Source organism: Lepidochelys kempii, chromosome 9 (genome assembly GCF_965140285.1).
Source record: "Lepidochelys kempii isolate rLepKem1 chromosome 9, rLepKem1.hap1, whole genome shotgun sequence".
In the NCBI taxonomy this organism is placed as follows: domain Eukaryota; kingdom Metazoa; phylum Chordata; order Testudines; family Cheloniidae; genus Lepidochelys; species Lepidochelys kempii.
This window is the reverse complement of record NC_136388.1, coordinates 83,775,712-83,802,277: the sequence shown is the minus strand read 5'-3', so window position 1 is coordinate 83,802,277 and position 26,566 is coordinate 83,775,712. Positions and strand designations below refer to the sequence as shown.

Here is a 26,566-nt window from a genome sequence, read left to right as displayed (position 1 = left end):
CGTTCACAACTTGTGTGTCACCATCCCCCTGGGGTCAGGAAAGTCAATGGTGCGGGAGGTTGCAAAGCACTGAAAATTTTATTTCAATCAAATCTCACTCCCCCACTCCCTGCACACCCTTACCCTTCAAGCTCAAGTATGCTGTGTCAACCTTTTGAAACACACACACACACACACAAATTAGATAGGCTTATTGTTATCATGGATGCATTTTTACATGTACAGTAAATGAAAGGAGTTGAAAAGATTTGACTTTAAACAAGAGGTCACCAATCTGAAAAGGGTTTAGAAACACTGGCCTGCTGGCTAGAGCAGTGAATTGAGATTTCTAGTTCTTGTCCTGACTGTCACTGACTCACTGTGCAATCTTGGGTGAATCACTTAAAACTTTCGGTGCTTCCATTCCCACGTTTGTCAAGTGGTGAAAAGACTTACCTAACCTCACAGAGGGTCTGTGGAGCTTAATTTGTGTTTGTAAAATGCTTTGAGCTCCTCAGAGGAGAGGTGCTATGTAAGTGCTAACTATAGCATTATACCATAGCTTTACCTCTGTTATCAGAGAAAAGAGCCAATAGAAAGTCACAAGATACCAAGCATAGAAATCACATTTCTCATTCCAATCCACAACAAGGTGAAGCCATGCTTAGGTATGATTACAATGTTCTCATCTTGTAAATTACACTGATTCTAGAGACAGAAGGAATCATTAGATTCCTCCACAAGACAGTGGAGATTTTTTTCTAGGGAAAAAAAACACCTTTGGGCATTAAATAAAAACTTGTGTACTCTCCTACGAAACAAAGTTAACCAGTCTCTCCTCCAAGGTTCATATCTGGCAGCCTGGTCAAATAGCAGGACTGGTTTACAGCCCATGGGCTCTAAAGAGTTAAAAAGAGGCTTGCACAAACTTTGCTCACAGTGTAGCTTGCAGCCTCTTTGCTCTTGGTCTCTCCTCCCTCTCTCCTTATTGAGGAGAGGTAGCAGCAGTGCTGGAGAACTACCTTTCCTTCTACAATCTAACAACTGCCTACAGCAGCTGAAGGAGGGAACTGTCTGGCTAAGGCTGTTTCCATTCAAGCGTTCAGGCACATGAACAGAAGACTCTCCCCACCCTCCCTTGCTGAATGAAGGAAGAATATCAGCATTTATGCGGTTAAATCAGTCTGTCGGCTGGCATCTCAAGAGCTGGAATAAGAGTCGCCCCTGCCTGTCACGCAGCAAAACATTTACTTCAAGAGCAGAGAAGGAGAAAGTGCACTCCGCATGCTTGTTCGAAAAAAGATATTCTAGCTCCAGCAGTAAGACAGCAAATATTTCTTCCAAAGACCCAGCTAGTGGGGAGAGATGTTCCTAGACAAATTCTCAGCAAGTCCAAGGTCTGAACCAGATGCTTCCCACCAATCCTGCTTGCTAGGAAAGGTAATTATGCTCTTTAAATTCTTGATTATTTTCCTACATGCTGGCATAGCTGAGGCTTAGACACATTAGTTTACGCTTTGGCGTCAAAACAAAAGTATACCATCTGCCAACGAAAGAAGAGACCCTTGCCCCCAAATTCCCACTGGGGAAAATGCAAGAAACTGATGGAAACGGCATTTCAATGTTTTTTGTGCTTATTCAACATTTTTTTAAAGTGTAACTTATAAAGCACACTGTGCTCTGTACCAGGGTCTTTCTGCTTCTTCCAGCCGGGCAAAGGAGGACTGAACTACTAGCTTAGGAAAGCCCACGTTGGTGGTTTCAAACTGCGCCTCTTACTGTAATAATTGTCCTGTTCAATCCTGTTCTCATTTCTCTGTGATAGTTTTAGTACTGGATGGAACAGCAAAAACAGCTCACAATTGTTGTCCTCAGTTTCAAGGATCCTTTGCTACCTATTAAAACTTAAACTGATAGTGGAAAGAAAGCAAAGGAATGGAAGCATCTATCTAAGATAAGAGCATTTACTGCAGTTATCTAGCTATGCATTGGTTTTATCCTGGCCATACTTATTGTGTTGCAGGGTTTGAAAATCATTATTTCTCTTCCTTTGCTATAGAAGCAAGACATGGGGTGGGTCAGGTCTGGGTCATTAAAAACAGACTAAATCCTGAGCATGCTGAGATCCCTCAGCAAATATTGGCTTCACTGGGAGGTGAATGACTTCAGCACCTTGGCCCTCTGTATGTCTGTTACATATGGTGAGGGAAAGTGCTCTGATGTTAGTTTGTTTTAAGCCTCCATTTCCATTATTGATTTTTTTTTATTAAACTACAGAACTTGTCTAATTTAAATAATTTCTCAAAAATAATTACAGAATTGTTATGACAGAACTATCTGTTTGGACTGAAAGGGCCTCATCCACTAACATCAATGAGGAGCCGAGGGCGTGAGCAGCTCCCAGGATTGGACCATATTTTCCAAGTAGGTCAGATCCTGTTCTGAATTAACAAATATTGATCAACAACTTAGATCTTTTAGGGAATTTGGTTTTTACTTCTGATGCACTGCACTTTAATAAATGTCTGTTAGTCTGACGATTAATTTGGAGGCTCCCAAAGCAGGGCAGGGAGGTCTTCGCCTACTCGGTTCTGAATCAGACAGTTCAGATCTTAACCTGCTTTGGAAATTGGCTTTGTGCAGCCTCTTTGCATATCAGATTTGCTTACCTGCTGTTAAACAACCCAGCTGCCACGGCTAGCTAGTGGGATGAAACGGCTACAGAAAATACATTGAAATTCTGCTCCTGAGCCTTTTCTGCTAATAACAGTCTTTGTAAAACTAAAGCAAGTATCCAAAAAGATCTGCACATTGAAATACCTGCTAGTCATTTCAAATTCTTATATTTTGCAGTGAAATGCTCTTTGGTGATCTTGGTAACTGCTTCCTTTCTGGAAAAGATATAGGTAATTTCTCTACTTTCAACAGTCCAAATGAAGCTGAAGTCTCCAGATGTTACCTGCAATTCTATATCAATCAGACGACAAGTAATAAAAATCCATGCTAAATCTCCACTATTAATCTCTTACTTCTATTAATTCAAACTCTTGGCTTGGAATTAATTGTTGCACTTGAACTCCTAATGTGCTTAGCATTATACAGTCTAATTTTCAGAAGTATGTCAAGCCATTAGCCACTCTGGTCTTTAGGGAGAGACGCAGATTTCAGTTTTCTCTACCAGCTGAGACAGCTACAGACATGGGGTAAGGACAATGTTCTGCACTTTACTCATAGCATGTCAGACTACACATTGGTTGCACTTCGGCAGTGGTGGAGAAATCATATAGTATTAAAGTAGGTGTAATTAAACAAGCTCCCGCCATATCCTGTGTTTCCTACTAGCTACAAACAGTGAGTCTGTTCTTCACGGAGAAAGTTCATGCTTTATTCAGGCAAAGTGTGGGAATTATGGGAGTGAAATTTACTGCCCCCACCCACTCAGAGCCAAAGTCCAGGGCTGTAGCACAGCCTCATTCTTCAAGTCCTCTGCTGCAGCCTGTGTGCTGAAATAGCAGTGGCAGCCCCCACTATCACCACACCAATGCCACTTAGCGTAGTAAGATGCCAGCATCCTTGGGAACACGGATTCTTGGCCCCGCCCCTGCTCTCCATGCTGGCCTATGTGGGGACAGCACTGAGACCCTGTGACACACAGGGGAGTGTTTCCAGCATGGGGCTCACATAGTCCAGGGTGCTTCTGCTGGCAGTCTCCACCAATGTGAACTTCACCCCATACTGGATATGAATTCATTTGTACTATCACCTCCCAGAAGTCTCCTGTCTTTCTGTTTTTCATATGAAGGATAAATAGACACACATCAGATTAAGAATGGAAAAGTGCTGAGTTCTTTAATAACACGTGAGCTAACCACTTTGTTTCAGAGAAAGGCACCCATATTATGTTTTACATTTTATATATATATATATATGAGGCAGCCAAAATCATTAGAAATGTGGGCCTCACAAGCCTTTATATAGTATTTTATACATAGGCTTATGAAAACACATTTCCAAAGTCAGCAGTGATTTTGGCTGCTTCAAATTTTAGGTGTTCAATTTGAGACAACATAAAGCGATCTGATATTCAGAAAGTGCTGAGCACCTGCCCTCTGGAAGCCAGGCCCCTCTAGGGCATCATTTTGGGCTCCAAAACCAAGGCACCCAATATCACTAGCCACTTTTGAAATCTAGGCCTTGTTCTTTACATTCTGGTTTTCCAGGAGTGCTGAAGTATTTAAAAAACATGGAATGGGCCAGATTTATCTCTGGTGCAACTGCACTAATTCCAGGGGACTTGCATCAGCAAGAGCTTTGCCCCAGTCTGCCTGGACAGGTTAATAAGTAATAAGAATGGAAGAAACCTCAAGAGAGAAAAAAGCTGGGAATCCACTAAAATATCACAAGATCTCCTGCTTTCAAAAGGGATTTCAATATTGGAGGTGTAGGGTATCATTTGCATAGGTGTAAACCTAAACTGAAGGCGTTACTCTGGATATACACTGGTGTAGCACATCTGGCCCATGGACTGCTGCTAAAGTTTAAATGTCATCCTTATGCCCTTAATTCAATTAAAATAATATGTGCCAAAGGCTACGTAAAACCAGACTCAAACGCAGGGCTCACAGGCTGCAGAAGTCCAAGGGGTTTGTTTGTTTTCAGTGGCGCTTTTTTTGCTGAAGCCGTCTGGGAAGTCTGGAGAGATCGATAGAAGATGGTTGGGGTAGAGAAAAAGGAATAATAAAGCCTGTTTGAAACTTTCAGAAATAGTATCTTTCTAAGCTGCGAAAGGACAATCCAAACAAACAGTTTGAAAAAACATACCGTTTTATTTTATCCTCTGCTGTCAGGAAGGCCTACAATTATGTGCTCATAAACCACCCTTGATTTAAAATTGCATTTATTATAACAGTGCTGTCTGTGCCAATGTAAGTGAGCATTTCTCAGCATTTCCTATAAACCTTTGATTTCTTGGAAAGTTTGTAACTTGGCCATGAGAAATTCATTCGGCATAAAAAGGGATAGTCTACAATGCAAATTAATTATTTTAGCTGCTTGGGCAAAACAAGCTTTTGCTATCCTGACAGCCCAATGGTTGCGTCATGAGAGAATTTCAAGGGAGATTTTCAAGAGCACCTAGGAGACTTAGATGCTCAAGTTCATTGACTTTTAAAGGGACTTAAGTCTTTTAGGTACTTTTTGAAAATCCCACCTTTCATTCCTAGTGCCGTTCCTTCACATGCCAGCCCCACAGAAATGCAACTTGCTGGGGATGTTGCATGCTTAGTCCCCAGGGATTTGCACTATTCTGCAGTAACCATCACGACGCTGCGCATTGCAAATAGCCCTAGAACAATCAAACTCCCAGGTGTGCTGGAAAAATGGCTTTATTCGACTTTTCCTTCCCCCAGATCATGAGGCCCAATGGGGGCTGGTTTAGGTTAGGGGCTGGCTCAGGGCCTGACAGAACTCATAGCAGCACACTCTAACCATGCCCCCTCCTGCCTCTACACCCCAGTGGGTGGAACACAGCCAGATAACCAACTCAGGAATTATTCTAGGGGAATCCCCAGCTGACTGTTTAAGCCAGCAGTACAGCTCATTTTGACCATTCTATCATCCAGCAGGATCTGGCCCATTTATTCCTTAAGTTATCCTTTTATCTGTTTTTAAACTGTTTGAAACCAAGGGGGATCCTAGCAAACGCTGGGAGTGGTGTGGAGACACTGTGTTCAGCCCTTCAGTAACACCCAAGCCAGCTAAGTGGTAGTACTGATGGGACCCACACAGGGCCGGCTCTACCATTTTTGCTGCCCCAAGCAGTGTGCCGAATTGCCGCCACAGCGAGTGGCTGAAGATAGAAGCTGATGCCGAACTGCCGCTGTGGACGGCTGAACATAGAAGCTACCGCCAATTTACCGCCGCGAGCACACGGACTGCCGCCTCTTGTAGATTGCCGCCCCAAGCACCTGCTTGGAACGCTGGTGCCTGAAGCCGGTCCTGGACCCACAGAGAATTAGAGCTAGCCTTTTTCCCTCCAGAGAAGAATGTGGCACTGACTTGTGGGAAGAACTGGTTAAGAAAAAAAGACAGAACTGTTTTCCCTCTGCAAATGCATTTATATCAAAATTAAGATGTTTCACTTTGTTTTGTTTCAATAATGTTGAAATTAGGGCTGTCAAGCAATTAAAAAATTAATTGTGATTAATCGCACTGTTAAACAATAGTATACCATTTATTTAAATATATTTGGATGTTTTCTACATTTTCAAATATATTGATTTCAATTACAACACAGAATACAAAGTGTACAGTGTTCACTTTATATTTATTTTTGATTACAAGTATTTGCACTGTAAAAAAACAAATAGTATTTTTCAATTCACCTAATACAAGTACTGTAGTGCAATTTCTTTATCATGAAAGTTGAATTTACAAATGTAGAATTATGTACCAAAAAAACCTACATTCAAAAATAAAACAATGTAAAATTTTAGAACCTGCAAATCCACTCAGTCCTACTTCTTGGTCAGCCAATCGCTCAGACAGACAAGTTTGTTTACATTTGCAGGAGATAATGCTGTCCTCTTCTTGTTTACAATGTCACCAGAAAGTGAGAACAGGCGTTCTCATGGCACCGTTGTAGCTGGCGTCACAAGATATTTACGTGCCAGATGCTCTAAAGATTCATTTGTCCCTTCATGCTTCAACCACCATTCCAGGAAACATGAGTCCATGCTGATGACGGGTTCTGCTCGATAACAATCCAAAGCAGTGTGGACGAACATGTTCATTTTCATTATCTGAGTCAGATGCCACCAGCAGGTTGATTTTCTTTTTCGGTAGTTTGGGTTCTGTAGTTTCCATATCGGAGTGTTACTCTTCCATACCTCGTCCCGCTCAGATTTTGGAAGGCACTTCAGATTCTTAAACCTTGGGTCAAGTTCTGTAGCTATCTTCAGAAATCTCACATTGGTACCTTTTTTGCGTTTTGTAAATCTGCAGTGAAAGTGTTCTTAAAATGTACAAGATGTGCTGGGTCATCATCAGAGGCTGCTAGAACATGAAATATATGGCAGAATGAGGGTAAAACAGAGCAGGGGACATACAATTCTCCCCCAAGGAGTTCAGTCACAAATTTAATTAATGTCTTATTTTTTTAACTTGTGTCATCAGCATGGAAGCATGTCCTCTGGAACGGTGGCACTTTCACGACAAAGATTGCACTACATTACTTGTATGAGGTGAATTGAAAAATACTATTTCTTTTGTTTATCATTTTTACAGTGCAAATATTTATAATACAAAATAATATACACTTTGATTTCAATTACAACACAGAATACAATATATATATGAAAATGTAGAAAAACATCCAAAATATTTAACAAATTTCAATTGGTATTCTATTGGTTAACAGTGGGATTAAAACTGCTATTAATCATGATTAATTTTTGTAATCACAATTAATTTTTTAAGTTAATCATGTGAGTTAACATTTTAATATTTAATGTGTGCATATTAGATATTTTACATTATGTTTCAGCATTAACAAAATGTTTTTACCTTATCAGAACAAAACATGTTGAGGTTTCTTAAGAGAAATATTTTTGGACTTTCTGTTGCATGAGAAATTTTTCATTGTTACAATCTGGAATGAGATCAGTTTTTGAAATGTCAGAATTTCCCATGGGATGGGAATCCCTTTTCTGACCAGCTTTGCTTGTGGGAGGTAAGTGGGCACTTGTAGACAGGACCCAGTCCACATTGGCAGAGCTTCAGCTGCTCATAGGACACTCTGTGCCAGCAGTATGCTTCTCAAGTTATAGCTGAGATGACACATGCAGAGCTTTATGTGTAGGAAGGCAGTGGGGTTCATATCTTTTCCTCCATTAGTTTTAATGGCCCACATCTGTATAATCAGTGGGTGTTTCCCTAACCCACAAACACAGAATACTAGAATAGGAAACAATAGTGAATTATGCAGAGTAACAGTACCCTTCCTCTAAAGGTATAAAGAACCTTTGTAAACACATAATGCTCTTCCGGATTACCAAATGGCTCACAGGACCATGTCCGCGAATTCAGTTCATACCCCTGGAAATGCAATGCTCTAATAGCGATCAGATCAGATACCAATTTCATATTATCCTTTATCTGTCAGGTTGGTATGGTGAGAGTACAGTACAAACTGGGTTTACTAATTCTTTTTGTTATCTCTTTCCCTTTTAGAAAGAAAGCGGTTTTGACTGACCCTAATTACAGAATCAGTTCAATGTGGAAAGTGGAAAAGACCCCATTTTTTCCAAACTCTCCTTCACCTAATCACTGACATCCATAACTTTGGAGAGTGGAGATCATCAACCATATTAGCAAGAGATAAAACAAGCTTGCCAGGTCACCCAGGAATAAATCATCTGCAGCGTGATAGGTTGGCAGAAAGTTCACTTCCTTTGTTCAAAAAGGAAAGCCTGTATAGAGCTAAGCCCGGCAGCAACTCAGATCTGTTAGTTCCAGAAGAGGACTAAAGAGATTTGGGCAAATTAAAACTCTGACAGCATAAGAAGTTATAACAACAAAAATCGATCTCTAATGGGGCATGTGAGAAATGACTTCCAAAGGCTCTTGTAGAGCAGTTTGCTTAACCAAGTGGGGTGAAGATCTCACAACCAACACAATTGTGCTTTCACTACAGAACTCTGGTCAGCATCCACTTTCAGGTGTAAACCCCCTTTCTGGATTTTCTTCATGAAATGGGTGAAGAAAGGCAACATTTTAAGGGTGAATAGAGAAAATGGACAAAACCTGAGAGGGAGCAATGACTGAGATTTATTTTAAATACCGTGGAAATCTTACTGGCCGTGTCCACTTGCCAACCCTGGCTACAGAAGTAAACACGACAGCAGATAAATATGCCAACCTGTACATGTACGTTGGCTTGTTCCTAACGCTCCTGGCCATCCTTCTCATACTACTCTTCACCATGCTCTTACGCCTGAAGCACGTGATCTCCCCAATCACCACCTCTCCAGAAAGCACAGAGAATGCACACCAGTTTACAGATGTAGAAATGCACAGCAGGATTCCTAGCATTCAATGAGACAGAAGCAACAGGCAGGAGGAAAGAGCTGCATGGCTCACAAAGCACCTTTTGTTTGGCAAAATATGCGTGTGCTTTGTGGGGAAGAGAACTCCCACCTGCCCACTCTGCTCTGCAATGTACTCCACATGTATCAAACAAACATTTTCAGCATCTAGGGCAGTATCATTTGACTCATTTGTGAACTGACAGTCATAAAATATCCAGTAGGCTTAGAACACTCCTGCCCCCTGAAGACTGCAAGCAACATGTGTTGAGAAGTTTGGTTTCTATCAGAATATGGAGCACATGTCCTAAATAAAATCTAGACCACAGAAGCCTAGTTGCTCTCAGGAGAGACTCGGCTCCTCCTGAAAAGACTTAATCCAAATGATAAAAGCTACTATAATGACAGCCAAAAAACCAAAAACATACAAGAATATTTTCTGAAAGATGTATTTGCTGAGTTATCTTTCCTTCTATTGTTAGAGGAGATTCTTCGCCTGATAAGAGACTTGAACTCAAAGTTAATTTGTGGTGCAGGCTCAAAGAACCCACAGGGCACATAAGGAAAATGAATAGTGGTGTGAAAATCCCCAGACATCCATCCCATTCAAGAAGGAAAATCTTAAATGGTGTTTTTTCCACTTGGAATAGCACATTTGCAAAATGCAATTTTGGAAATAGACAAGCGTTCCTGCTATAAGGCCAATGTGCATCATATACTGGGGCTATTACTTTCAGACATTAAGAATCAAACAAAGAGTGAATATTGCATTCCAATTATCAGAAAGAGGCAGCTCATTCAGAATGAAAGAAAATAAGAGGTAAAGTTCTTTGCATGAATCAAGCAGCATGAGTCATATTCAGAAGACACACTGCCTCTGTGTCCCTGCCCTTCCTTTGCAGGAACTGCATTCCCTAAAATTAGGTTCATTTCTTTCAGCTTTCCTAATGTCACTCAGTAATTAAAATCCTATTTAATGTTAGTGAATTAAGTGGACATTGCTAAAAGTGATAAGGTTGTTCTGAACTTGGACCTCTCTGTCATCTCCATGTAGCTTTTCCCTCCAGAAACACGCTAAAACTCCCAATACTTTTCTCCCAAGGATACGGGGGCAGGGGAGAAGGGAAAGGGAAGAGAATGCCAAGGCCCCACACTGCAATAATAAATCAGCATGCACAGCTCTGTACTCTGGAGTTATCCTAAATGACCAACTAGTGTGCATACAAAATTAAAGGAAAATATGAGCACTGAAATAGGAGAGCAAGATTCCAAGAGATCAACTGGAACAGTAAGAAAAAAATATCTAAAATTATGAAACAATATGCTGGGAATGTCCTTTTAACGTCTCTCTATATAAACACACAATACTTTATGGAAAAAAATAAGGACTTTCTTCACATGGATCAGAAAGATGGCAATCAAATATAGCATCTCAATTCTGTTGGGCCACTATCCCTTATAACAACACTTCTTAGATAGGGATCATTTAAACTCATGTTTACTGGGCAGGTGCTTCCCCATGGATTTTAACTAGCACATCTTACCTCCTTTGCTCCTGTCTAAATCTAGCCTTGTGCTAAAACTCCCTTGTGCTTTCCACTTTATATACAATCATTTGCCAATTCTCCTCTCTCCAAGGGCCTGAAAGTGCAAACTCCCCACACACAAACAGTGCTAAAATTAGCAATGACACTGACTCTACAGACCTGTAACAACAACAAGAACTTGTTCTTCCAATGCTTCGGGAATTGTGATTTCTTTATCCTTATGGGTCAGTTGTTCGATGGGTTGTTTTTGACTAGGAGTCTGGCTTCTTTATCTCTCTATGGGGAAGAACAAGATGCTAAAACCACAGTGGTCATGAATGGTCCACAGCAAGGATTAGCATTATTGTCACTGCTGTTCTGACTGCAAGACTCTTTCTCCATGTAGAATAGCACCTTTTGTACTCAGCGTACTCCATGAGGTGCAGGCTCAATGGGGAAAACAGTTAGTGTAGTAACTATGTAAGGAAACACAACATCCAATATACTTTCAGCAATATTTTCCACATAGCCTTGGACATTAGAATGTATTTGCCTGGAAGAGAAATGTAGGCCAGGTCACAGGTTATCCTGTACTCTTGTGCCATGGGATCATCACTTGAGCACCTACTAGACAGGACCCTGGCTTAACAGTTCATCTGAGGGACGGTACAGCACTCTCCCTGTTGTTGTGCAGCTCTATCAGCACTGCTTAGGAGTCCAGATTCTACTTGTTGTAGGATTTAATCTAAATCCTGCTAAACCAGATTGCTACTAACTGAGCCATGCTGTCATGTATGTTTAACAATATAAAAAAAGGTTTACTTGATACAGTTTCATTCTTTCAGCAGCAAAAGCACAGAATACTGGCTAAAATATGTATTTACCCCATGCAATCTTAAGTCCACCGCCATCTTTTTCAGGACCCTTTTAAAAGTGTACAAGAACCGTAGAATTCTGACCATTCCTTAACCCATGTGGCAATTAACAGTCTCTGAGAAACAATAATCTTCTATCATAGCCACCCAGAGAAGGAAAAGTTTTACTCCCAAGATACAGAGAGAGCTGCAGATATATCTATTTAATGAAGACATTTTAGTACAAAGAATAATGACAGACAAATTGATTTTCGGCCCAATCCTAATAGCAATTAATTCAGTGGCAGATTGGGGCCCTTAATTTTCTGTTAAAATATTTTAACTCATAAAAATACTCTTATTCAAAAAATGATTTAATAAATATATTGTAAATGAAAGGTTGATCCATTTATATTTAATCATATATTATATTTGGGCAGATAATATATTTGTATACAATACTGCCAGGAAAGGCAGCCAGAGCTACCAACATACAGCATCACTTTTCCCTTCTAATGTTGTTTGTCTCCATTTCAGACAGCAAGTAGCTGTTCAGCTCAGTATGCCCTATGCCTGGTATGCTCCCTCGATAGGCTATTTACATAAGACCTATATATATTTTTGTTAGAAAAAACATATGCACATTGTATGCACTCCTTGTCTTTTTCAAGGCTAGCAGATTTTAAAGCCTGCATTTCTCAAAGAAACAAATAAAACACGTGTTCTCCATTTGTAGTCTTTTTGTTCCTATTTGTAATTTTCAAGAGCATGGGCCTTCCGGGGAAAGGGACTGCTGGCTGGAATTTGCCTTTGTGGGTCTATTCGAGTCATAAGGATTCAGTGGGCTTTGGTATTGGTTTGGTTATGTTGAATGACGACTGCAATTTAAGCACTGAGTTGCTGGATCTGTAATGTTGTGGTCTCATTTCACCACCTTTTCCCTCCACAAGCTTTATTTGTTTGCTTCCCACTTGTCCATCTGCTAAAAAATATTTTTATAAAACCTAAGAGAAACACTATACATCAATTCTGAATCAGCTGACTGCTTTATACTATTACCATAATGTGCACAGGGCCAGCAGCTCATAGTAGGGCTCACATGGAGGAGTACTATACTCCTCCAGTGCTCCCACTGATTTCAACTGAATCATTAGGACTGCTGGAGAATCACAGAACTAAGGTACTACTGTGCACCCATGCAGGAGAATAAGGGAACATAAGGAGCCCCCATACTCTGCATTGCCAGAGCCTTTGCAGTCAGATCACATCCACTCTAGAGCAAAAGACCAGGCTTGACTGACTGAGTCCTGATTTGGTTCCGACCCTTCTCCTGGTAGGGTCTCTTTCTTAGGCTGGATTGTAAGGTTACAGTCCAGCCCTGTTCGAATCTGATAACCTTACTCAAACTCACAATCATCAGGAAACAGAAACCATCACAACTGCCCTTAATAGTCCTCAAAAATTCTTCCATCATATTTAGCCAAAAGGTTGCCAAGAATCCTCTCCCCACCCCACACCCATCTACAGTCATGTTTCACCACATAATGAATGTATGTTAAAACACAGCAAAAGATTCAAATACAAACATACCTTAAGAGCTAAAAATCCTGATTCACAATCTGTCCAATCACTCTCTATTAACTTTCATGGTGGGGGTCTCTGATGGGAAAAAAATCCACAAGTGATGGTGGCTGTTTGATACTTCTAGCATGCTTGGAAAGGATTGTAAAAATGACACATAAAAAGCATTCAAGTGTATTTTTATACATATTGATAAATACACAAGAGATGCTGAGAAAGGTTTTAGGACCTCTTCCTCTACAGGAATCAAGCAAAGCTAGGGGATCTCCCATATCAGTTTTCAGGTGCTATCTATCTAACTGTGGAGATCTGGATATGAATCTAATATTTTACAGCAGCATTCATTCATGACACAAACATTATACATGCACTGGTGCTGTTTTACAGTCATGGCTTCAAGGCATTGAGCATAAACTTTAGACTCTATGAGGGGCTTTGTGACCTTCATCACCCTCAGATCTGTAGAGACAATGAAGGTCCAAAAGGAAGATGAGAAGTTTATAGATACTAAAGTTCACCCTGGTGCTTTTTTTAAAAAAATTACCATTTGCCTAGGCTTCAAAATGAATATGCAAAAAGTGGAATGAAAAGTTAACTCCTAGATTACTAGGTTCTTCTCCCCTCTCCCTGGATTGCTTTATGTGCAGATTTCCCCTAGTGCTTTCGCAACAGAGGAAGATTAAGTCCATCTTCCAAGGCAGTTAACGTTCTGCATGAACAATAATGTTAAACTTGTTTTTGGCAGAGTGATTTTTATCAAAGGTGTTCTGGGATCTTCTTAGATATAGGCAGGAGGAACTCATTCAGCTGTAGATTATATTTAGCTAAGAGTGGAAGTGGGTTAGTGACAATCAGGAAGGGGTCTGTCCAATTCAGATACAATTTATAAATAATGCCTATATGGACATCAATGTGAATTTAGCTTTTATGTAAATTTATCAACTGGAGAGGGGGAAAAAAAGATTAATCACATGGACCTCAAGAATGGTCTTTGTTACTTTCTCCAATTATTTTATTGTTTGCAAACTGTAAGTGTCTTTCACTTATTTTAGAGCGGTCACTTTAAAATTATTTCTCCAATAAGGTCCAGAATGACTTTGTACTCCTAGCAGCCAACCAGTTGACACTCACTCTCATGGTTTTACAGACACAGGGATCTATTCAGATGACCCATTTAAGGGTTTGGTGCTATAGGACTTAAGTAGTATAACAACTTTTAATAGACTACAAACTTACTAACAGCCAAATTTTTAGAGTGTAAACTATTAATGGAAAATAAATAACTAGGGCATACCCTGGTTTCAATTTCTGGCCTCATTTTCTTAGTGTCTTCCCTAGCAACTGCAAGCACTAGAGAAGCAGTGAACCCAACGCAGGGAAATGTGGAGTGTCCCTCTGACTAACCTAGACAGAGGCACTGATGGCTCCTACAGGAAGCCCCATCCAGTTCTAAGCTAGAGGGAGGTGACACCTAACTTTAGGGATCAAGTAGAAGTTCAGGGATCTGGCTAGAATAAGGACTCATGAGAAATAAATTTTATATAAACTTCACAATTCCAGTCATTCTTTCAGTCAATTTTCTGCATAAGTGAGTCAAACCCACACAGGCACACAGCCTCTGCTCTCTCTCCACCCTACACTGAGGCTCAGCATCTCGGGAGCACTACTGTGGCCACATATGGTTCAAGAAAGGTTACCTCCCTCACAGCCACATTAGGCCCTAGGCATTTGATCTAAATCATTGGCCCATTCACTACAAAATATTTTAAACTTGGCATTTGTATGAAAAAATGATACCTGAAGTCCTTGAACTAACTCAAGTCCCACCTTGAGTCCCTCTTCACTGCAGAGTTAACCTGGGCTCTTCTTCAGGTGTTGCCCCTCATTCCCCCGCCGCCAACCACACATACAAAAGCCACATCCCGGATTTTGGTGATGCTTTGAACCCAAGATGGCCATAGGCTAAAGCCTGAGACTGACACCACATCCGCTTGGCAGCGAGGACACAGGCTAGATTAACTGAGAGCCAAAAGTCCTCCAATGCCTTCCCACAATTCACCCTGGGTGCCCAGAGAGACAGGCAAGTTCTTCCACAATTCACTAGGAAAGAGTCATAGGGCTGTTTAGCTTACTGCAGCACTGAGAACCATGGGATATGCCCCCAGAAGTCTTAGCAAGACACAGGTGCGTGGAGCACCAGCGAGGACACAGTAACTGTAGTGCCACTTTGCAGTGCGGCTGCCTAGACCCAGGCTAGGCAAACACGGGTGCCAATCAAGCAAATTAAGACATACCTATATTTAGGACATACTATAGTTTCTCATCCCTTAGCAACTTTAATTCAAACGAATTCAAGGTGATTGCAAAACAAAACAAAAAACAAAACATTGTTCTGTCAACATACCTCCGGCTTGTCTGATGCTGAAGCACGTTTAAATGCACAAAAGGCTCCCATCTGGGTCATTGATGGACTGCTGCTGTACAGAGACTGGCACCCAGGGGAATCCTCCCCCCATCCCCATCTGGCAACAAGAGTGAAACTAATGTGAGTTTCACGGTTGCTCACAGATTTTTTTCACCCTACTACAGCTCTGAAAAGTTCTGAGCAGCCCTAGATGCACTGAATCTGCCAGTCTGTGAATTCATGAAGACAACACTACATTGGGTTTCACTTGGCTCATGTTGGAAAGGTTATTTCCACAACTGTGCAAAAAAAAAAACAAAACTTTTTTTTTGCTGTTAAATACATAGACATGAAAAGGAGGAAAAGGAGAGTTCTAAACATGCATTGTTTTCGTTGATGTACTATTGTAGCATGTACTAAATTTCAGAGCTCTTTGCAGTTATACTGTAGAAGCAACACTGAAATGAGAGCTGGCAGATAAGCACAGCAGAGACAGACTCTCTACACAGATTTGCAACTAGAAGAGCCATAATTGGAGAAAGAGGCTGGCCAGGATCAGAATGCCAAGACTGCTTTGCCTTTGTTTGACTTCTGCTGGTAACTGTCCATCCAGTTAGAGCCTGATTCAACATTTCCCCACTTTACCACCTGCCTCTGGATCCAGAATGAAGTTATTTGCAACAAAACAATAAGACAACTGTTTGTACATAATGTACTGGCTAAGTGTATGGCTAGGCGATTGTTAAAAATAAATTTACAAGGTGGGATTTTTCCTCCCTGGTGACTTTTGTCTGGTTTAGAGTTCCTGAACCAACCCCTAAATATAAACCACTTCTGAAAATTCAGTTTTCATTGAAAATTTTGAACAAAAAAATAGATTCACTCTTGTGGTGTTTGAAAAGTCTCTTTCACTCAATTCTGAAACAAGCTACCTAAGGGAGAGTTCATGAGTTAGGCCGAGGGCATGGAGACAAATACTTGAGCTCTATTACCACTCTGGCTACTGAGGAGCCTTAATAGTTCAACATCGTTGCCCCTTTTTTCCCAGTTGGGGAAACTGAAGCACTCAGATGTGACTTGCCCAAGATCATCCACCAAGGAGCAGCCGGCATTGCGGTATGCACACATTTACAACCAAACCTTCTAGGTCAGAGTATGGATTCTACACTTGTGTAGAAGAAACACCAGGTAAAAGAGAGACTAGTAATATGTACAGTGATGGCTGCACAAAAAAAGGTGCATCTCTGTGGACATTTGTATTCAAAGATGTGCAACACCTAGCTTCCTCCTGCAGGCTATATGCTTTACTAACAGAACCATTCATAGCAGAATGCAGACTGCTGGCAAGATATGCATGACAGGTCATAGGAATGATTCATCACAGATCACAAGATACACACGTGTAACTTAAGAAGACAAAGCTAGAGTCCAGGTGTGTTTTTCCTCTGTCACAAACAAAGAAAGCCAGAAACAAAACAGGGACCAAACCAAAGGTTTTTTAGTATGTGTATTTGTGCTGAATATAAGAAGAAAGATATGAAACTCACATAGCATAGTAAGTGCCCTATAAAAGGGGAAAATGCAATGGGAATGAATTCAATTAATAAGGCTCAAAACTCAGAATTTTAATGAGAATTCATTGTATGCCTAAATGTGCTACTGTTTGTGTTTTTTTTTTTTGCCCTAGTGCTTAGCTTTGTGATTTATTTATGTCATCATAAACTTCACTGTATATCCCTCCCCAGAAATGGTCCACTAAGTAGAAGATGAGGATAAATACTTGATGAGAAATTATAATAGGTTTCCTTTTTTAACACTGGCTGGCCTAACAGACCAGTGAAATATGGAACTAATCTTGGACTAGACAGCACTATTCACGGATGGTCCTTTTTCCATCACAAAAGGAAACCACCATCATAAGTGGCAGTCACAACAAAGAGCCCAAGGACTGAATAGGCATGACACTAAGTTACCCTCTTACTGCAAGAGATGGTTTTTCCGGGTCAGGGTTTGAACATAGGAGTGGGCCAACCTTGGGGTAGCTTGCACGCTGGCTGCCTAGATCATACTTATTCTGTCTCCCCATTTAACCTCATGGACCTTAATAGATCTACTCTGGAAGGATGAAGCATGGAGTCAGCCCAGCTGGGAATGGAACGTGTGGTTCCAGAGACTGTAGGCATTTCTCACTTGTTACTTAGATTTACCTCTCTGGCAGTGGAATCTGAGAAACAAGCAATATCCAAACCAAATTACAGCAGAAGGCAAATGAGAAACTAGACCCTATTGGCAGGCAAAGTCTTCTGAATGCAGAGAGCCTGAGACATATTTTCTCCCAGGAGCAACCAATTTTTAACAAGTCCCCTTTAGCAAGCTGTCCCTTGGGCTAGGATCAACTACAGCAGGTGCCTGGTTTATCCATATCCCCTTTATACAAACATATTCATGTATGTGTGTATGTAGGTAGAGAGAGACTGTCTCAAATACACCTCCCCTTGCATTTACGTTGACATATCGGTGCTCTGGCAACTATAACAATCACTTACATAGAAAAATTAATACCAGGAAGATAATTAATATAATTTTGGCTTCTTTGAATGTGATTTAAAGGTGAAAGGAGGAGGAGCCAAGCTCATGTGATCAGCCAGCACTCCATGGGCCGTCATCACATGCTCACGGACCAATCTGAGAGTCACTTTCATAGGGGGACTTTTCAGTTACTGGGTTTATCTATTTTTTTTTTTTTTTTGGAAGGGAAGATGGATAGGCAAAAAAAAAAAAAAGGCTTACTTTTTGTAGCCTCATGCATAGGTGTGTACTGGTTCTTTTACATTCTCCTCCCCCACCCACTAAGAAAAGATAAACCCAGCAAACAACATCCCCATCTACTTGGAGCATTGGGAGCTACTGTCTGACTCCCAGGAGATTCCATACATTGTCACTGTGGTGATTATCATTTGTATTATCATAGTGGGCAAATGCCCCCTTCTGTGGAAATCAGGGTGGCTTGCTAATCTAAAATGAGCTGTGTGTTTATTTACACTGGCCTGTTCCTGGAGTAAGTCAGGTGGCATTTCAGATAGTAATTATCTTTTCTTTAAAAAAAAAAATCTGTAAATAAATACAACATGCAGTACCCCTTCTGGGAAGGCTGTTTATTCTCTCTCTTTAGTAAGTCTGGAAGATCCTTCACTCAGTGTTTGTGAGTAAGCAAGGCCTTTCTCAGGAGTGAAGAGTTATAATTAGCTTTCACCAAAGAGGTGGATATGGGAATACAGATTTCAGGCAATTTTCATATTAACAGTGTCTCTTTAATAGGTGTTGCTAGTTTAGAAACACAGAACAGAACACTGTATTGACTACACTGGTGTCTAGCAATATGTTTAAGTACAGTGGTCTCATTCTTACGTGATTTTTACCCTGTTCTTAAGAATAATTAGAGTACTCCTAATCTAGAACTACCCTCTGCTGAGTTGAGTTTGGAAAGACTTGCAGCTATATTCCCTACTGGTTTATTTTCTTTTCAGTCATTGCACTCTTTTGACTAATCCACAGCAGAGGTTTGGAACTTAACTGTCATTTTCAATCTCCTCAATAGCACCAATCAAGTCTGTGCTGGATATTGGAGAGAAGAAGAGGTCTGAAGCACAGGACTGACAGTCAGAAAATCTGGGTTCTCTTCCAATTTGGTCACAGACTTACTATGTAATCTCTCTCCCCATCTGTAAAAGGGGGAGATACTACCTCCCAGCGGTGGTTTGAGGCTTGACTCTTTTTTTTTTATATATCCTCTGTTGGAAGACATATTATAGATGTGGAGAGAAAAAAGTTAAATGTAAACAGTCTGCAATGCAGACGTGCTCCAGGGAATGGAGAAAGAAAAGAGGCAAGCAAACAAAACCTCACAGACCCTGCAGAGACTGTTGATTTCAGAAGGGGAAGAACTGATTTCATTCTAAGCTTTGTTTCCCCTAGCCTGACTTCACCAAACCAGACTTAAGCATGCCTGCTTTTCAGGTCCAAGAACATAAATTCTTCCCTCCGGTGGCTCTCGATGACATCACAGTGTGCCCTCTATTTGCCCCAGAGCAAAGAATGTGGCCTGTGGAGTTGTGGCTAAGAATACATTCAGTGTATGTCCTTGTTTGCCTTCATAGTTGCCTGTCTAAAGTTAACAGCCAGTAGATTTTTATTTTGCTGTTTGCCAGATCTGCATACTAAGTGCATTTAATGTTGCTGAAAGCTGTTAAATTGGCCGCAATGGGAACTGAAGTCCTTTCTACACAGAACAAGTTACTGCCGCACCCCAATGAGGAGACACTTCTGTGGTCAGCGCAATTCAGGGCCCAGGAACATCCTGTCTGCCTCTCAGTTGAGACTGGCAACAAATGTGCTAAGTAGTGCTGTGATGTGGTTTTATGATGTGAATATATTGACAGCAGTACAGCTATTCCCTACAGAATAGGGAATAACTATTCTAGTCTAAATCAGCTTTATACCAGCATAACTGCAGCCATATTAGGGCTTTTATCTGTGTTTTTTTACCAAAAGCTATATAAAGTTATACCTCTAGCCAAAACAGTTATGTCAGTTAAATTTTTAAACGTAAAGTTATACTAGTATAACTGCATCTACGCTAGAGCTTTCACCAACACAGCTATGTCAGGGGAAAAAAATGAAATCATATCCTAGCTGCCATAGCTATGCTGATAAAACTCCTAAGTGTAGACCAGGCCTTAAACTTAATAAAAGCCCATAGTGAGGCTGAGAGGAGGTCAAATAAGTTATTTGATATTCTCTTTTGTCTCCTATAACTACAGTTTCTCCCTCTCATGCCTAGAGCATTTTAATGTAGTGAGTAGATGGCATATACTTTATCTGGCTAATGTATTAAGAAATGCATTATAATTGGAGTTGTTTAAGATTTTTAGGATTTCTATTCAGAATTAGTTCTTTACAGAATGACGGATTTTACCATTCATACCATAATTAGACAAAATGATGGACTAGCCCCAATGGAAAGAATACACTAATTAGTGTTCATTTGTGCTAGACAAACCCACAGAGACAACTCTCTGGTTCTTTTTATCATACCTTCTTTTGAAGTGCAGTATTCAGCTTGAAATCAGTATATTATTGTTACTTAAGTATCTACAAGTCTCCTTAAGACTTGATCCCTTTAACTATGTTTTTAGGCTAATAGCCTAACAGGAAGTAAGCAAACTTGTCTTCCACCAAGAAAAATAAGATGTTCTGAAGAAAATACAGTCCTGTCAATGGCTATCCTCAGAAGCACCACACTGGACTGGGACCACCATTGGTCTGTTCCAATATTCCTGTGTTCCTCTGTGTCCTAGAGCTAATGTCCCTGGGGAAATATTTGACATGCTCCAAATCCTATTTGTCTGTGTGATCTAATCAAAGCAGACTACGCAGGAGAATTTGCTCCAATATACACAATATAGAATCAAGCCTTAAAAACCAGCTGAGTATGGCTGTTGGCAAAGAGCACCCCTGTTTAAGCAAATGCTATGTGTGGTCATGTTCTACTGAAAGCAGATAACATACCAATATTGAAACTTATGTATTGCATCTGGCATATCATCAAGAACGACTGTTATTGAGGAATTAACCTTCAGTACCTATAGTCCAAGCCTAAATAAAGTAGAACTTAGTTTAAGATGAAAAACTTGTCTCAGAAATCTTTGCAATCACGCTGTTAGTGTCCTAGATATCTGGGAACAAGTAACCCAGTAACATTCACCTTGACCACAAATGTATTTGTATAGAAAAAACACAACAATATTGTTTGTATATGCAGTTCTTGCAGCTAATTAGCACCTGAGGGCAGGTTGTGTATAAACAGAAAACAATAAGGGATCTGAAATATATCCCCAGCCGAACTCTGCACACTACCAGCCGCAGCACCAGGCAGGACTTTTATATGCATCTTCATCAACCTGCCATCTTTTAAATAAAAGAAAGATTCTGATAAAGAGAATCGAACTGGAACAATTTTATGCACCGTGACAGAGCCATTCATGAGGACGTAGTGCCCTGGAGAAATAAAGAAATGTAACACCGTCTGCTCTGAGATGAGGTTAGGCAGTTTTCTTGTAATTTTACATACAAATAATTTCTTTGACATCAAAAAAGTCACCATTAAAAAAAAATGAACTTACTAGTAACTGTGCCAACAGTGTCTTCATCAGAACTCCTCTTCAGCAGGCACTTACAGATGTATCCTCTGTATGATGACTCTACCTTACCACATACAGCACTTATAGGGAATCAGCAACTGACCCAGGGACAAGTAATTGGACATGGATCATTTCACAGAGGCGGCTGCATCAATTTTAGATCTGGCTGATAGTGATCTAAAGTTGTTAGAATCTGATCGTTGTTCAGTGGTCTGTGTGATGGTAATCTCACACCAGTTCCTAGTGGACAAATGTCTATTTCCCAAAGCCAAATGTAGTGCCATTCTCTCTGCAAAGTAGCCAAGGACTGATAACACCATAGGGAATGGAGAATCTGGTCACTCCTAGTGGTAGTCCCTCTGGAGTACAGCTGAGGCACACTCCGATTTTTACTCCTACTGCCCAGGCTGTGTACCTTTGCACAGATTAAAAACCTAAGTCCATCCACATCTGTCAATCTGTTTGTTTTCACAGACGGACTGCAACTCACTTAACACAAAATCAAATAAACCAATAACTAAGCTTCAGTTGGTGGCAATTTCCCTTTACTTGGCACGACTGTACAATTTTTCCACAGTTGATCAGTATTTTAAAAATGGTACTGTGACAAGAACAATGGTTTCCACACTGAAAGAGAGAAGTGAAGTTACTGTAGTTGGAAGTGTAGATAAATAGGCAACCATGCTTGTTTTAGGCTGAGACAAACAGGACAACTGTGAGTTCAGCAACGTTAACTCTAGGGAAAGAGTAATGCAAAACAGTCTTGTTTTGACATTAGCACTTCTAGCAGTAATCACTCTCCCAAACATAACAGACTTCTGTTTTAGATCTAAGCTGGTTAAGCTACACCCAATATGAATTTTACCCTATATGTTTGAGTGGATTCTAGCAAGACTGATTATTAGACAGATGACTGTCTGGAATTGCAACACATTTGCTGATATCTAATTGAGAGAGAACACCGTATTTGTAAAGTACACACAGAGCTTTCCAAATTCATTACACGTATAAAAAGGACTTCTCTAGATTATTTCTCCTTCCCGCTCAAAAAAACACTGCCTACAGCTCAAAACTTCATAATTCCCTACTTGTGTGAAATGTATGTTGCACTCTCCACCATCTGGTTTGCCTCCACATAACTGATATTTTTGACATTGCTGGTGATAAAAATTATTAAAATTTAATGAAATACAAGAAGTGAGTAGAAATATTTTTTAGCACAGATTCTGTTTGGGTCAGAATCTCCAAACATATTAAAAAAAAGAGCGCTGGTAGAGACTGGATAATTCGAGGATCCTCAATTTGAGATGCCTGAATGAGGCTCCTACAGCAATACCACAAATCACCACCTTCTATTGCTGTGAGATTGCCTTTGTATTAGCGGTGACAGGGCAGACCCCACCTGGACAGCTAACATATCACAAAGCTGTCATTGCTATTGGCACCCTAGGTGGCAACTTCATAGGCCCAGGAATGAATGGACGGGCCCACCAACCTGTCCTCTCATCTCAGCGAGGAAAAGGCAGTGATGGGGGAGCTGGTACCACCAATACCTGTGCTGTACTTGTTCTGTAGATAAAATGAACTTAACTTCCTCAGTGTCAGGAGACTGGGACTTTTCATAAGAATTATATTTACTAAAAGAAAACACAATATCAGGTTCAAGCCCAATTTAAAAATTAAAAGAAGAGGACAAGCAGAGTTCAAAATAATGAATGTCCACCTGAGATGTCACGTAGAAGAGGAGGTGTACATCCCTCAGGCACTTTTTTCTGTCACCAGACAAGCTCTCAGTCTGAACACAGCACAATTCTCAAAGCCTCATGCAGATCCCAGATCCCTATATCAGTCTGTAACTTTATTGAGCACCTCCTAGTGGCTGGATGTGGCATGGCAGTCCTTTTCTCATCCCCTGGTACCTCCTGCAGGAGCAGGCTGTTGAACTTGGTTGGCAGGTCTTCGGTGGCTCAGTCCTCTAGCCTGGTCACAGTCAAAATGAACCCCTTCCATGATAGTAAAGAGTCCAACAAAAACTGTCTATCTGTCCTCACCATGGTCTTCAGCCCCGACTCTGGACCTTTTAAATTCAGCCCTTTGCTTGGGCTTCTAAAGGAGTCTTGTCCCCTGCTCAGAGATTACACCACTTCGCTGGTGGGGGAACCCAGCCCCACTCACTATTCCTGGTTCCACCACCCACCATATATCACTCATTTCAATTAGTTGCTGCTGTTCCCTTGGACCTCTTCTCACCTGGCCCCTTTATCTTCACCCCTAACCTTAGGGTTAAAGTTCTCAGGTCCTCTCTCCCCCAGCTTAAGCAAATGCAGCCAGTCAAACTTCTGTGGCCAGAGAGAAGCCCCTTTCCTTGCCCCTCTGGTCCCAGCCCGGAACTGTCCTGCTAAGAGCATGCAACTCCTTTTATCTGAGCCTGCTGGGCTGCTGATTGGCCGCTTCCATGAGACCTCTCTAGCTGGCCTGGAGGCCCCACCTTTGCTACTCCTTTGCTGGGGCAGGATGTAGTAGGACCACAGGGTCTCCTGTAGGGAGCCACAGCAGCCAGGTACAACCCATTACACTGTCCCTCCACTGTGAAATGAATCTAATACACATTCAGATTCTTTCTACATTTTGTTTTGACAATGAGCTTGGCAATAACAAATGGATGACAGCAGTAACAGTAAGAAGGATTTTGTAAGTGTGGGGATGCTAATGAAAGGGACTGGAAAGAGTAAAAATTAGTCTGTTTGATGTCTTTTGAGCCTGGCGTAATGTCTGTCTGGATGTGCAGCACTGCCCTCTAGTGGCTACTTGTTCAGTACTTGGCTGCTTTTTCAGTTTCCTCTTCAGGCCTTCAGTGGTGCTTTTAGTTAACTAGATTCTTAAGCTATTCCCACACGGCATGTACATTGTATAGACAACAGTGGTGATGTCTATACATCTCTATGGGTAGGGTTATACTGAAAGGAGGAACAGAATATTTTAGACGTACAGCAGGTCTTTGTGCCTGTGAAAATGCACATATACCACCTAAGGATCTGATTACACTTATACTAACACAGCTGCCTTTGGAGAATAAAGCTCAGAGATTTCAGAGAACATGATTTACCTGGATGAAAATTAATTTAAAATAAAACAGGTATATCCAAGGGATTGTGTGAACATCTGAAATGGTATTGGACTCACATAGTGGATTGCTGCTGATGTATTTTCTGGTAGCTGGGATACAGGAATATCATTTCACAGAGAGCAAGAAACAGTGCCAAACTGTCACCAGTTGAGGTTCCCTAGAGGATATCCAAGAGACTGGTTGCCAGGAAACGCCAGCCATATTGAACCTTCACAGCCACGATAGCTCTCCTTATGATATGTTACAGACTCCCTTTCAGCCCTTTGCAAAGACCTGTATTTTGACCACTATACAAACTATTTTGTTTCCTTTTCAATTTTCTGCATGTCTCTTACACTGACTGTAAATTAGTGTTTTCTCTTGGTTTTTTGAGGCCCATTTTCCATTTCTGTAATACAGCATTTTTATCTACATTTGAGAGGAAACTAAGCATCATGTGTATGCAGCAAACCAGATCCACAGCTGGTATAAATCAGCATAGCTCCATCACAGTCAGCGGAGATACGCCAATATACATTAGTTGAGGATCTGATGAAGTACAGGCTAAATACCAACTTCTGTTCCCATGAGTCAAGTCAGAATTAAGGGGAATACCCCAATCCATTGGCAGGGCACGGAGCACCAGCACAGCTGTGCCATACTATGGATTACACTTCAGCCCATGGACTCAGCCCCAGGCATTCAAGGATCATGAGACAGGCCTCAGAAAAATCACTAAACTAATTTAAAAAAAATATGATTTTTAAATCAATGTTATTGTTTTTATTTGCTTGCTGGTCTCAGAGCTTTCAGGGGCACTCAATCACATTTTCAAGCTTTTCTCTGCAGCCATAAGGGCTAGAAACCAACTTAAAAAAAATTAAGCTGAGATTCTCACATGAATCTAGGAGCTGGGGATATAAGATAGACACCAAATATTGCAAGACTCACAGTAAAAGTCATGAGTTGGCAACACTGCAGACTATAGTAGTGGTCACACTATCTAAATCCTCTCCTTATGTGGAGGATTAATCCAATGAATGCCCTATCCCTCTGTCATTCCCCCACGTACCTTCTTCCATCCTCCCCCCGCCCTGCACAGCATTCCCACTCCTTTTGGGGCCCTGTATAAGAAGGAAAGGATTTGTACCTGTTTTCTGATGTAAGGCTCTCCATAGAAATGTACCCACTCATTTTCATTTATTTATAATACTTTTAATTTGTAATATGTTTACAGTGAGATAAGTATGCAGATTCTTCCCCCACCACGCCCCCATTTCAATTTCCTTCCTGCATACAGTATTTCAGACATAGACTATTAAAAGCACTCCCAGAGTAGTCAGGGCTCCCTGGTGATAGGCCATCAATCTTGGGTGGTTTAGATTAAATAAATTGAGGACAGATTATCTTTGACAGGCTGGTGATGTAAGGTCAGGTCTTGCAAGGTGCTGAGCACACTCAACACATGTAGAAAATGAAGGTGATTAGCACCAGAAAAGAATCAGGAGCATTTTATGTAGGAAGAACTCTACTGTGTTTTCCTAACTTTGAAACATGTTTTGATAAACAGAGCTTTGATTAATAACTGCATTGGAATAAAAGTTATGCACATTTGGGACCAAAGTTAGTTCAAAACTCATAACCCATATGGGGCTTACCAAGAGGTCAACCTACTAGTTTTTTCTTTAGCAATGTGTAATATTTATTGTTACTTAACATGGCACACTCCTGAGAAGCCCTAGGGGAGTCACAATTCAAGCCAAATATAGAACACTGACAGGTATCATTCAGTAGGTTTTAGAATACAGCATAAAATGGAGGAGCATACTCTAG

At 40.8% G+C, this 26,566-nt stretch overlaps 2 protein-coding genes across 7 annotated transcripts in view; one reads left to right on the top strand and one right to left on the bottom strand.

Annotated features, from left to right (window-relative positions):
* The window catches only part of DCX (doublecortin), a 195,659-nt gene that overhangs the window by 161,923 nt on the left and 7,170 nt on the right, over nt 1–26,566 (bottom strand). The gene's annotated exons all lie outside the window — the stretch shown is intronic.
* On the top strand, nt 982–12,171 carry SERTM2 (serine rich and transmembrane domain containing 2). Of its 3 annotated transcripts, none has more exons than XR_012160965.1 (3): nt 982–1,419; nt 2,297–2,403; nt 2,833–2,989. XR_012160965.1 is itself a non-coding variant. In XM_073361169.2 (3 exons), the coding sequence occupies exon 3, from the start codon at nt 8,795–8,797 to the stop codon at nt 9,074–9,076; it is 282 nt and encodes a 93-aa protein (XP_073217270.1). In that variant the 5' UTR covers nt 982–1,419; nt 2,311–2,403; nt 8,209–8,794; the 3' UTR covers nt 9,077–12,171. The 3 variants fall into 3 exon arrangements, 2 of the variants coding, with proteins under 2 accessions (XP_073217270.1, XP_073217269.1); XM_073361169.2 differs by lacking the exon at nt 2,833–2,989 and adding an exon at nt 8,209–12,171 and having other exon boundaries at nt 2,311–2,403; XM_073361168.2 differs by lacking the exon at nt 2,833–2,989 and adding an exon at nt 8,209–12,171.

Bases quoted from the DNA above. Each gene is read 5' to 3' on its own strand.
- SERTM2 (XM_073361169.2), top strand. From the start codon at position 8,795: ATGACTGAGATTTATTTTAAATACCGTGGAAATCTTACTGGCCGTGTC.